The sequence below is a fragment of the Protopterus annectens genome, chromosome 4.part0, assembly GCF_019279795.1.
Source record: "Protopterus annectens isolate FY-2018-M chromosome 4.part0, PAN1.0, whole genome shotgun sequence".
Classification (NCBI taxonomy): domain Eukaryota; kingdom Metazoa; phylum Chordata; order Ceratodontiformes; family Protopteridae; genus Protopterus; species Protopterus annectens.
The window spans coordinates 823,933,473-823,946,629 of NC_056733.1; the positions used below are offsets into that span (position 1 = coordinate 823,933,473).

Below are 13,157 nucleotides of genomic sequence, written 5' to 3' on the forward strand. Positions count from 1 at the left end.
TATATCAGAAAGTGATTGAAAAACATCACACAATAGGCCTGGGTCCTAACAGTCCTGAGATGGAGATGCAGAGTACAGCTCATAAAGAAACCAAAGTATACAGACACTCCTTTAGTACCCAGATAACAAAACAACCTCATCAGGCTAGTATTATAAGAGTAAGAGAGCACCAGAAGAGCGCCAAAGTTCAAAATAGTAGCCTTACTTACCCTAATATCTCCATCTTCCTGTATGTCTGTATGGTTACTCTGAGTCACAAAGATGCCTCTCTCCACATACCTGTAGCCAGGTTACAAAGGCAGTACGTAAGATTCAAAGATATCCTTGCCCTTTGGTTTGTCTGCCGCACTCAATTTATAAAGTGCCCGATTCCAGTAATAGCATATTGAAGGACCAAGGACATTCATATCTACTCTTACTTCAACAATGACGTCATTCAGAGCTCCTACCCAGGCGGATATGCAGTCTTCCCTGTGGTTCACCCTGTCCTGCTTGCCGATTGTAAGACCCCCCCCCCCACCAAACTTAACTTCATCCCAACAAGAACAACGTAGGAACACTTTTGGAGCCCGTCAGAGGGCATTCCTTCCCTACTTCCTTCAGAAAAGATGCTGCTTCTGAACATATTTCTTAGTTCTGCACAAGAGCAGAATTGGATCATGACCAGGGACTAAATCAGGACCCCAGGTTACTGAAATGTGATGGTCTTCTTGGCAAAACATCACATGAAAAAACTGCAGTGGTACCAACAAAAGAGACGTTGCCAACATGCCCACTCTCTGGGCTGCCCCCATCCATCTCCTACCTTGAATTAAGAATGAATTCTTATGGTGGGTCCAGCATGTGAAGCTATATTAGGGCTTCCTTTCAAAGTAGGACCAGAGACTCGTCTACAGGCTGCAGACTCCTTTGGCATAATTGGGGTTGAGTCATTCAGGAAAACTTCGAATTTAGAGAGTCTTGAACAGAATGCAGAAGAATAATCACATCCACATCAGAGTGATGAAGGCTGTAGTTTAAAATCTGAGATTATTCAAAAAGGTATCTCAGCCAGGGACTGTCCATATATTCACTGACAATGTAACAGTCATGTCTATGCATCAGTAAGCAGTGGGAAGCTCACTCTTACCTTTTGCGCACTCTGGTCATAGAAGCTTTGTATGTGGCCTAGAAACCAAGTCTGACCTTCAGGATATCTTACATTTCCATTCCTGAACATTGTTCTGTTAGATCAACTAAGCAGAACAGAAGCAGACCCTCACAGATGGATTCTGAAAAGGGACATATTTCTGGACTTGGTCAACAGGTAGGATGTGCCAGAAATATACTTTTTCTCTTCCCTAGAAATCAAACAGTTTCTTTGTGTTTCCTCCCATCCTTTTTCTCCTCTGGGTAGTTCAAAAGGTACAGGAGGACAGACTGAAAATGCTACTGTCCTTTATGTCTGAGACAGCACTGGATCCCACCCACACACCCCCATGAAAAGGATGGAGTCTCTACCTCTGCATCAGCATGTAGACCTATTATCTCAGAACAAGAGGTCACTCATCTACCCCATTCTCAGGATTTTAACTCTGACAATTTGAATAATTTAGCAGTTTTCCCCATTAGGCACATTTCGGCTTGCAATCAGTGGGAGAAGCTAGGAAACCATTTAGAAGGAAATCATGCCTGTTTGAATGGAAAAGGTTCTCCCTTTGGTGTTGTAAAGAGGGACTTGTCACAAACTAGACTTCAGTGCTGTGGTCATCAAGTACGTGGCAGATCTTTATAAATCAGGCTTAATGTACATTTTATTGAGATTAACATGCATCTGCTATGTCTGCCTGCTTGGTCTGGGACCTGCCAGATTACTCATTAGTAACAGCGAAGCAGTGCCATAAAGGGTCCTTCACTTGAGACCAACGAAGAAGGAACATCCCCACTCTGAGAGCTAAATGGTTTGATGAAAATATTGGCATTGCCACGATCGGAGGCTGCAGCTTTAACCTGATAAAGCAAGCTAGCACCGTTGTTCAGGAGGAGAGCTGTGCATCAGAGCAGTAGCTGTCCTTTTTTATGGGGACAAGAGTTTTTTTTTTTTTTTTTTTTTTTTACTCTGTTGTCCTTCAGCAAAGACAGATATCTAGTGAGCTAATGCCATTTTGGGACAAGCAGAACAGATATTGGATTGATGCCAGTGTGTTGCATGCTGCATTTCTCATCTGAAGGGGGAAAACTAGTTAACACCAGGGTACAGCGGAGTTATCATGCCATCTAGGTCCCAACTGGCACTACACCCTGTGGAATGTCATTAAACCATAGGCATTTTCCTTTTGTGAGGCTGCGTAGTTAGTGTTCCCTCAAGAAATTAAACTGAATCCCAGAGGATTATGTTTGACAAGAAGGACCGGGTCATGGTTAGAGAGGATGAGAAGAAAAGTTATAGAAACTGCATAACAGAATAGTACAACAAGTAGGAAAGTTAGAATTCCTGATGGCATTCTTTCAGATGATAGATGATATCATTTAGGAAATGGTACATTGCAGAGTGTGGTTTGTATTGTAATATGTCTTGGTTTTGGTGGTTGAGTGCAAGTCTGCAAATGGCGGCATACATCAAAGAAGTATCGATGCTATCTCCCATCACACATGATGCAGAGTCTGCTACTGCATTTGTGAAATTAATATGTGTGAAGTGTCCACGGTCTTTCTCTCTCAATCTCTGTCTGCCTTGCACACACACACGCATGCACATGAACCCATACACAGACAAATATAAATGCATTACTGCAATTTTAAGGCAGTTTGTTTCTCAATTAAGTAATACCAAAGCTAAATGAAAGTATGAAAACGCATTTTGGTAATTCATGTAGCAGGATTGTTAAATAGATTATGAAGCTGAGCTGTGATCAAAATTCAGAGATTGTCTTAAAATGTTATCTTAACCTTTCGCATTTCATAAGCACTAATGACAGCTTATTTTAATTTTAGATCTTTCAGCACTGGGAAACTCACAGACCTTCTGCTTAAAGCTGCTTTTGGTGTTCCAGTCTCAGAAGCTAGCACTAATGACAGCTTCAGCACAGAGAAGCCAATGGACACAGGTATTTAGTACTGCCCATAGAATTCCATTTAAGTTCTACCATAGACTAACCATGATGTTCTCTGGCTCCCCTTACTGACATACTGGTGTAATTGAGTATGTCATTTCCCCTATTTGTTATTCTATTTGCTATTGTTAACAGGGAATGAACATATGGGAACTGAAATGCCTATTTTCAGCAGAGGCCTGGAAAGAAAAGCTCCAAAACAAGGATATGAATACATTGTTGACAGTTCAAATAAAAAAAAAAAGGCAGCAAATATAACTATTTCAAATCAAACTGTCAACAAGCATTATTTACAGAACATATCAGATTAAGGAAATACATGTTTTCAAGGTATTGTGTAGTATCAAAAATACTGAAGTAATATACTTGTGTGGTATCCATAGTTGACAGTTAGGTGTGGTACAGTTGCATTGTTTATTAGTTGCCAGGTGATATTTTAGGGCAGATTTGAATCACTTGTTATCAGTGATAACTTCTAGTAATTTTGTATTGGTGGCATTTTCATTTGAAACAATGCAGAGACTGAATGACCAAAAGATTGGTCTTACATATACTAAGCACTAGATACCATTTCCCAAAATATTTCAGTTTCTCCGAGGTCTGGTAATACAAGTTCAGGGGGGTGGGTATAGGTTATTACTGTCTGAGTTAAGTAGAGCTCTAGATATGAAGTCGTTAAGTTTGAGTGCAGTGTCCCTGCTGGTTTCAGATGGAAAAGGATTTGGGATGGGTTTTTGGTTCTAGTTCATTTGTCTGAAACCCAAAAGCTCAAGCTCATTCACCTGAAAACGTGTATGCTCTAAAACTCATTCTCCTGAAAATTCATATGATTTAAAACTCATTTGCCCAAAAACTTACATGATGTAAAACACATTTGCCCAAAAAATCATATGCTCTAAAACTCATTTGCCCAAAAAGTCGTGCTTTAAAAGTAATTCGCCTGAATTGTATTATGCTATAAAACTTATTCATCTGAAAACTCAAATGCTCTAAAACTCATTCACCTGAAAACTCATGTGCTCTAAAACATGTTCGCCTGAAAACCCATTTGAGTGATGTGGAAGTCTATAGAAAGTATATGATGGTATAATTTCTTATTACAGGAGTTGTTGGGGATGTGAGTCACACAGACTGTACGTAGATTGCAATGGTAGCATCATATTGTACTCCCAGATGTGTAGATGCTTGTGGCTGTGCTTCAGCACTGATTATCAGTGTGTGGTGATTTTGTCATCTTGTCTTTCCAATTGTGACCATGGAATTAGTATATATAATTAAGGGTGGCGTGGGGGATGTAGGTGGCTTGCCCCTCCACAGAAACATTTTTTTTGTGATATATTTGTTGTGGAGGCACTTTTCAATCAAATGAGTTTTCAGGTAAGTGAGGTTTTGAGTATGTGAGTTTTCAGGCAAATGGGCTCGAGCTTGGTTTCAAACCAATGAGCGTTCAGTCAAATGAACTAGAACCTGGTTTTCTGCCTGGTTTTAGGAGGTTGTTTAAATTTTGCCAAAGTCTTTAGGGTTTTTTTGTACGTGTGGTCTACTTTGTGGAGAAGTTGTTGCTGCCTTACATCTTTTCCTATGGAAGGCACGTTCACAAAACCAAGGGAGTGCCTGTATTATTTTTTTTAAGTTTTTTGACCAGGGTAGTGAACTAATCAAAGAATCCAAGAGGAACTATTTTAGCCATGGCCTGGAATTTTGGGGAAAAAATGGCATTATAGTTCTTTATGTGACGTGTGTGTCAGTGTTAAATAGGTGATCATGTCACTTACATGACATAATGGTGAATTAAATGAAGAGTTCCAAAGGGAATCATGAGTTGGATTTTAAAGAATTAAATGAAACATATTTGAGGCAGAGTGAGCAGATTGGTGAGAAACCATAGTCTCACAAGAAGTGCTGTTTTCAGGTATGCTAGTGGTAGATCTGATGTTGTCATTTTCATTCTTTCCTCAACATGTGGGTTTGGGTCTGAACCTCGAATCCGACTCGGCCACTTTTTTATAGCTTAGGATCTGACACTGGAGCTCTTCCCTTACCCATAATGCCCCTGTCCTCAAGATTACCTCAGATCTCGTTTTCTGGGCTTGAAAGCAATTGGGATTTTCACCTCTAGCATCTCCATTGGGATTGTGAGTGCTTTAAAACTATTTAGTGTTACACTTTTGTATTATTCTTTTTATTGGACTCCTCCTTACCCTTCTATTTACTCTTTTATTTTTTTTCATAGTTTGCTGTGTACTTTAAATAACTTATACTCTCTGGTATACCTATTCTTCTACCATTGTGGGTAGTTTTTCTACCCCTTTTCTTTCTTAAAAAAAAAAGAAAAACTTCTTTTGTTTTTCTTTAAACATCCCAGTATGGCAGAAAAACATACCGGTTTCCAAAACTGCACTTCCTAACTCTGATGCCCACAGGGAGTGCATTTATTGCTTAGGCCCCGGTCACTTGAGACACCTCATATGACATTTGCACAGGCTGTAATGCATGACTTGAAGGGCTTTCTTCCCCAGTTTGCTGTTTCATTTGATAGATCTTCCACTAAGAAGTCTAAGGACCCCAGGGAGTATCACAAACACTCTCCTGCCCGGTCTCCTACCAGATCTTCTTCTGAACCACCTGCCAAGACCTTAAAGCTGTCAGATCTGAAACCTTTGAATCCGACACAGTTATTAATAACTTTTCCTTGGAGTCAAGCTCCCTGGTTCTCTCCGGAGCCCATATCCCCGAGACTAAGGTCTCAATTTCTTCAGCAGACCCCAGGAAACTATCCAGGCCATCCTCCACCTCTTCTTCTGTAAGATCTTCCCAGATCTCTCCGAAGCAGTGGTGGACAGGATGATGAGGAGATTCCTCAGGATGCAGATTTAGATGGGGGTTTTGCCTGCGCCGTCCCTGATCAGATCTGTGAGCCGCCAACCTGCCTTTCTTCCTTTGATAACTCCTTCTCCGATCCAGCCTCCTGTTTTGGAGCCCTCGGATTTGGGTCAGCCAGAGTTGACAAGTCAGATCTGACGACCTTATCTTCTTTCACTCTGACAACTTTTCTGATCCGATCGGCTTTGACTCTGTTGGAGCATGACGGATCCCAGAGCTGAAGCTCCGGCGTTGGGGCCCGAGGGGTTTACTTTGACTCCAGAGTTTTAGAAGATGCTGTTCCTCCTCAGCCTTAGCCAGCTTGGCTCCAACTTCCCCTTCAGATCGGGGGATCCTGGAGGGTTGAGGGTTGTCTGCTCCAAGAGCTTCGGCTCCAGATGGATTGCCACTGGCTTCTGAGGGTCCCTTTGCTTTCGAGGTGGTGGAGAGGTTACTCTCCTGGGTGAGAACAGCATCAACTGTACCTCCTTGGGCTCCTACCCCTGTCTTAACTTCTGCTGCTGAGCTTACTCATCCTCCACCTCAGGGACAGCCAGCCCCAAAGAACTTCCAAGCAGCTCCACCCACCGAACTCCCTGTCTCTTCCAACACCTCCCTGGAACACCCAACTGAGGCTGTCCCCCGCAAGAGACTGTGCAAAAGGAGGCACCTGGATTCCCCTCAGGAATCTTTGACGGAGGACAATGACTTCAATGAGGGAAAAGGGTCTTCAAGTTCTCCACCAGATGATGTCTCCTTTGGAGACATCCTTGAAATCCTACGCCAAAAAGGTGGTTGATCTACCCAAAGTCCTTCCTCAGAGGAGTCTGTGTTTCTGAAAGTCTTCGGATCTGGCCTTTCTACATCTTGGGTGGCCCCAACTGCAGATGACCTCATAGGTCTTGTCTCCTGCTTGGCATGGAAGGAGCCGGACACTGTGGAGCCCATCCCAAAAAGAGCTCACACAATTCTCAGTGCCCCTTCAGATAAACCTCACTGGACAAAAAGTACCCTGGTAGATGCCATGGTTGTTGCGGCAGCCATGAAAAAGGAGCTAGCTGAACAAAGCTCCACTGTCCATCCCCCTAACAGGGAGTCTAGGGCTTTGGACAGATTCAGGAAGCAGGTGTATGCATCTGCGACCTTCACATTGTGATCTCTGAATTACTTGGCATATTTTACCAGGTTATAGAGGGATTTACTAAAGGAACTCTCTATTACTGCCCCAGGATCCATGTCTCAGGAGGAACAGAAGACCTTTTCCTCTAGGATGGCCACCCTACAATCTATCTCAAATACATCCATGAGGCTAATCTCTCATGCTGCAGAAGGTACCTCAAGGGCCGCTGGGTTGGGCATTGCCATAAGGAGACATGCCTAGATGCGACTTTTTGACTTTGCGGAACCATTCAAACTGTCATTCATCAGTGCCCACTTGATGGATCATCACTTTTTGGCCCAACCATAACAAAAAAACTCTCTGCTACTGTGAAAAGGATGGAATGACCTTGTCTGCTGTCGGCATCCAATTTTTCTACCCACAAAGGCCTTTTTCCAGGAATCAATGTAGAGGTAAGAAATTGTGGTTCAAGAAGTCACAAGGGCCTTTCCAGGATTCACAAGGATAATTTTCCCCTAGAGACAGAGGGGGAAATAATTTTAATGGAAGATGCCATCCACGTGGCAGAGGAGGTCTGCAGAACCAAGGATCTAAAGATTCTTTCTCAGACAGATCCTTTCAGTGCTCTTGAGCAGTTGCCCATATGTTTGTCTCTCTGAAAGCAGTCAGAAGGGTGCATATTCTTACACCCAAATGCCTGGCTAGCCATTACAAATGACCATTGCGTGCAAAGGATCATATCCAGAGAATATTACATTCCCTTTTTCAAAACTCCCAACCAAAAAAAAAAAAATCTCTCCTAGGTTCCATCCAATCAAAGGGGGTCAGCAGTCCTAGAAATTGCAAAGTTGCTAGAAAAAAAGGTCATCCAGAAGGTCCCACCAAACCAGATAGGATTTGGAATTTAGTCAAGATTCTTTTTAGAGTAAAAAAAAAGACAGGGGGCCTGAGACCGATCCTAGATCTGGCATCCCTGAACAAGTACGTCCATAAACTACTCAAAATTCTGGATATTCATGGTACAGTCTGTTGTACCCTTTCTCCAGAAAGATGACTGGATATGCTCTGTAGACCTTCAAGGTCCATACTACCACATCAGAATGGACAGACGCTCCTGAAGGTTTCTCTGCTTCTAGCTGAGAGCCAGTCATTACCAGCTCAGAACTCTGCCCTTTGGTCTTACCACAGCCCCCAGGGTATTCACCAAATGTATGGCAGTAGTAGCAGCTCACATGAGACTGCTTGGATTCAGAATGTTTCCTTGTTTGGATGACTGGCTCCTGACCATATCAACCAGGCATCTACTCATACAAGGCAGAAATTATCAGCTTCACATAGCGAACAAACTGGGGATCACTATAGAGACACAAAAGTCTCAACTTCAGCCAGTCCAAGTGGTCCTTGAGGTTACATATCAAACAAATTCTTACCATTCCTTCATCATCAGCAGAATTAGTTCTCAAAGCACTGGGTTCAGTGGCAGCCTCTATAACATTGATTCCAACAGCTTGCCTTCACATGAGAATTCTGCAGTGGACTCTAGCAGTACAGTGGTCCTTATATCACTATCCTGTGAATCAACCCATAAAACTATCTTGAGTGTGCAAAGACTCCCTATCATGGTGGCTCCTCTTTAGGGATGTCGAAGAATGATGTCCATTCATTCTTCCTCCCCCCAACACCAAGTTGACCATGGACACATCTCAACTGGGGTGGGTGGGCATTAACTGGGACAAACTGTTCAAGGCATGTGGTCGAGACAGAAGACCTCTTTGCATGTCAATGTTCTAGAGATGAGAGTGGTGCTTCTAGCTTCGCAGGCCTTACAGAGCTTTCTCCCCTCTAGGGACTATTGCAGTGCAAACAGACAACATGTCATTAGTCTGGTACATCAATAGATAAGGGGATCCAGATCTTACCCCCATTTGTCAAGAAGCATTGCAAGTTTGGCAATGGCTGATCTCCTCCAGTTGCTTTCTAGTAGCAATGCACATACTGGGGAAATCCAACATTCTAACAAATGGGCTCAGCAGAACTATTCTGATGCCTCACAAGTGGTCTCTAAATCAGGCTGTGGCAAACAAGATATTCCATAAATGGGGTCTACCTTGCTCGACCTCTTTGCATCTCCGTCCAACAACAAATGCATCAGATTGTTTGCCCTAATCCCTCCTCAGAGACAGTCACTGAGAGATGGTCTAGTCCATGTTTGGCCCTCCAGTCTCTTTTATACTTATACCCCCTACCACTCATCCCCAAATTTCTTCAGAAAGTGCAAAAGTTGAAGAGCAAAGTTATCTGTATTGCCCACTTCTGGCCTCGACAGGTCTGGTTTCCCTTCCTTTAGTCTCATCTGATACATCCTCCCTGGATACTGGACCCAGGTCCAGACCTCCTGTCTCTCCCATCAGGACAAACTCACCCAGATATAACAGGCCTTAAATTGACTGCATGGTTTCTCCACTTCTGATGATGGCTAGACATTCCAGGCTCTCCTCTCCCTAGTGTGCTCACGTAAGGCTTCCACAAGAAAAATGTACAAAAGCAAATGGAAAAGGATCTCTATTTGGGCTCATCAGAAACTTTTGGATCTTTTTACCACTCCAGTTCCAGCAGTTCTTGATTTCCTTGCCTCAGTCTTTCAAGAGGGAACAAGTTGTTCCACAATTAAAGTTCTGTTGGCAGCCATATCCAGTTATCACATAGGCAAAAACTGTTCTTCCTTAGTTTCTTCCAAACTGTGCAAGACCTTTCTGAGAGGTTCTTTTCTACTTAGGCCTCCAGTTAAGGATCCTATTCTTCCATGGGATCTCACTGTGATCTTACAAGCTGTAGTGCACTCACCCTTTGAACCTTCTGCCAAAGTGGACCTCAAATTCTTATCTTGGAAAACTGTATTTTTGATAGGTATAACCTCAGCTACAAGAATTTTGAAATTACAGGCACTTTCTTCCAGACAGCCGTACTTTAAGTAACAATCCATCCTTTTTGCCAAAAATTTATTCCGAATACAATATCAACCAAGTTATCAATCTTCCTGTATTTTTCTTAACTTCCAAAACAAGGGTGAATACACTTTTCACCTTCTTGATGTGTGTGACTGCCTGTCTTTACCCCAGGCCAGTAATCAAGGAGCCTCAGTCCGCAACACTGACACTGTTGAGAAACTGTCACTAAGAACAGGAATGGATTTATACAGTATGTTAAGATGCAGCTCTCTGCATCAAGCACAGTTTCCCCCAAGAGCACACAGGTAAAATTCTCCTGACCTGGGGCTGGACTCTGTGTTTCTCCAGATACCAAAAAGACTCACTGTGGAGCACTGTGTCCCAGTTCCAAGTAGCTGACACACCCAGACCTGGATATTTTATTTTCACACACACACTCCTGGGAAAGGCCGGCACAGATTTACTAGCTGTACCCCCTCTGCCCAGACTGTAAGGTAACTATGCTACCACCAGTCAGCTACTCTCAGGCTCTTACAAGGTTATCCAATTATACTGAGTAAAATCGATGCTAACATAAATGGTAGATAGTAACCAAAGCAGCCAGACTTATCGGAGTGGCCAATACATCACTAAAATAAGCACAATTACTCTCAAGACGTTAAAAGTATTCTCTAAAAGATCAGTCACAATGAAATGTATAAAAATGTTTAATAATAAATAATAAAATAGAAATTATGAGAATACTAAATATTTAAGTACAATAAACACCAGAGTTTCAATCACAGGAGAAATAAAAATAACACAGTTGGACAGATTCAGACAGATGCAGAAAAACAGTACTTAACTAATCTCACTGTATTTCCTGATTGTCTAAAAAATAACTGTTCCCTAGCTAACTTAATTAATACAGCAAGGCAAGATACGATCCTGAGATTTTTACTTCCACAAGGCAAGGTGATGAACTTCTAACCAAACTGAACTCAGCTAACTCATTTGTAATAATTGACATAGATATTTATATCATGTTCCAAAGAAAAGAAAACAATCCATCCTCTCAGTGCTGGTTATAGAATGACATCACATTTGATCACCTGTCTCTGGTACACACACTCAGAGCTTGGCCAGGATCTTTTGCAGTATCTGAAAGCTATAGAACAATTGCAAAAACTTCTACTGTTCCCTTCCAGAATTCTTTGTTTAAACATATATATTTAATCAGTTGTAATAACACTGTTGAAACATTTTTAACACAAGCATCTGTACAAGTCAGTCTGATAGTCAAATGACACAAAATGATTTACAAAACTCCAGCTAACTATGCTGGCATGTGTTACACATGCACTGCTGTATTCTCCCTGGCACATATGGCAGTACTTCACATCATTACATCTCTCCCCCCCCCCCTTTGAAGACTCAAGGTAGTTTTTCAAGTGACCCTGGAAAAATGTTGCTTGAGAGAAATGGGCCTATTTGGGAACACATTAACCTATTCCTTGTCTTGAGAATCCATCTGCACTGGCATTGCTGTAATCTGGACTGGCTAACACAGGGGGTCCTGCCAAAGCCCCGTTAAGCTTTTAGAATGCCTGCTTGCAGGCTGTGGTCCACATTGCCTTATCTGGCCTGTTTTTCTTGTCAGATCTGTGAGAGAACCAGCTGTTGTACTATAACTGGGAATGAACTTTCTGTAGTACCCCGCTGTCCCCAAGAATACTCTCACCTGCTTTTTGGTAACAGGGGCAGCCCACGCCTGAATAGCTTCCACTTTGGCAGGTTCTGGCCTAATCTTACCATTCCCCACTTTATGTCTCAGGTAGGAGACCTCTGCCATACCCACCTGACACGTACTGGGCTTAATGGTCAACCCTGCCCTTTGCAGTCTGCCCAGGACCTCCTCAACATACTGAGGCTTCATCATGTTAACATAATACAATTTGTGCCCCCGCCTCCTGTCTATCAGGTATACCATGTAATCAACATCACTGATCTTAGTTACCACTTCAGAGTGTCCCTCCCAAGCTGCCTGCAGCTTATTTTTTCTGCCAGGATTAAGCACCATAACCTGCTGTCCCACAGCATACTCTCGGGCTCGAGCATTCCTGTCATACCAAACCGTTTTCTGCTGTTGGACTCCTGCCAGGTTCTCCTGGGTTATAAATATGGCAATATTATTACTTCCAGTAACTGGGCCTCTAGCCAGGATAGGAAGGACCTGTTATTATACAAGGAACATTCATCTGATAAAACATTGTAGCTGAGGTTAGTTACCACATACAGACGTAACACAGGGGCATTTATACATATCATTAACAGGCATTGGAATATATTGCTATCGGATCATAGGTTATTTATTTATTTATTTATTTTATTTTACATTTGTTGACCGGGCTAGTCTAGCTGGATATATGTCCATTTTCAGTAGAGGCCCGGGGAGATAAGCTCCGCTTATATAATTTTAATGATACTAAGTAAAAACTATTAAGAACTACATGCAAATATAATAACATAATACTAGGCTAAATAGCATTTTTGAAAAAAATAAACAAGTGGTACAAAAGTGATGGAGTGAACAAAGTGTTGTAGAACATGACAAACATGAAGTATACAATAAACATGTACAGAGAGAGGGATAGAGGAAAAATAGATGAAAAGAAAGTGAAACTTAGTCAGGGGTGAAGTAAGTCAGCTGACAAGAAGTAAAGTTAGTCAGGATTAGTACAGGGGCACAGCCATTGTGTTTTGAGGTAAAGCTTGAGTTTCTTTTTAAAGGGAGACTTTGAGGGAATAGATGAGAGTTCAGAGGGAAGCAGGTTCCAATATTTTCCAACAGTGTTTGAGAAAAGACAGTCTCCGGCCTTGTTGTTTGACTTGACAGTGTTTATCAGAAGTTTGTGTGCAGATCTCAGGGACTTTAGGTTGTGGTATGGTTGAATTAGACTGGAAAGTATAGGTGTTTTGTCAGGTTGATAAAGAATTTGATGGGCTATGCTAAGCTGGTTAATTTTTAGTTGCTGTTGATATTCCAGCCAGCCTAGTTGTTTTAAATTGGTACAGTGGTGGGTTCTGTAGGGGTTTCCTGTGGCAAATCTGGCTATGTTGTGGTAGGAGATTTCTAGTTTTGATAGATTCTTTTTT

General features: G+C 42.1%; 1 protein-coding gene across 1 annotated transcript in view; it reads left to right on the top strand.

Moving 5' to 3' along the window:
* Positions 1-13,157, top strand: part of ULK1 (unc-51 like autophagy activating kinase 1) — a 1,203,955-nt gene that overhangs the window by 1,002,667 nt on the left and 188,131 nt on the right. Inside the window, exon 21 of the mRNA XM_044068766.1 lies at positions 2,974-3,086. Coding sequence (XP_043924701.1) covers positions 2,974-3,086 — 113 coding nt within the window. The remainder of the gene's footprint in view (positions 1-2,973; positions 3,087-13,157) is intronic.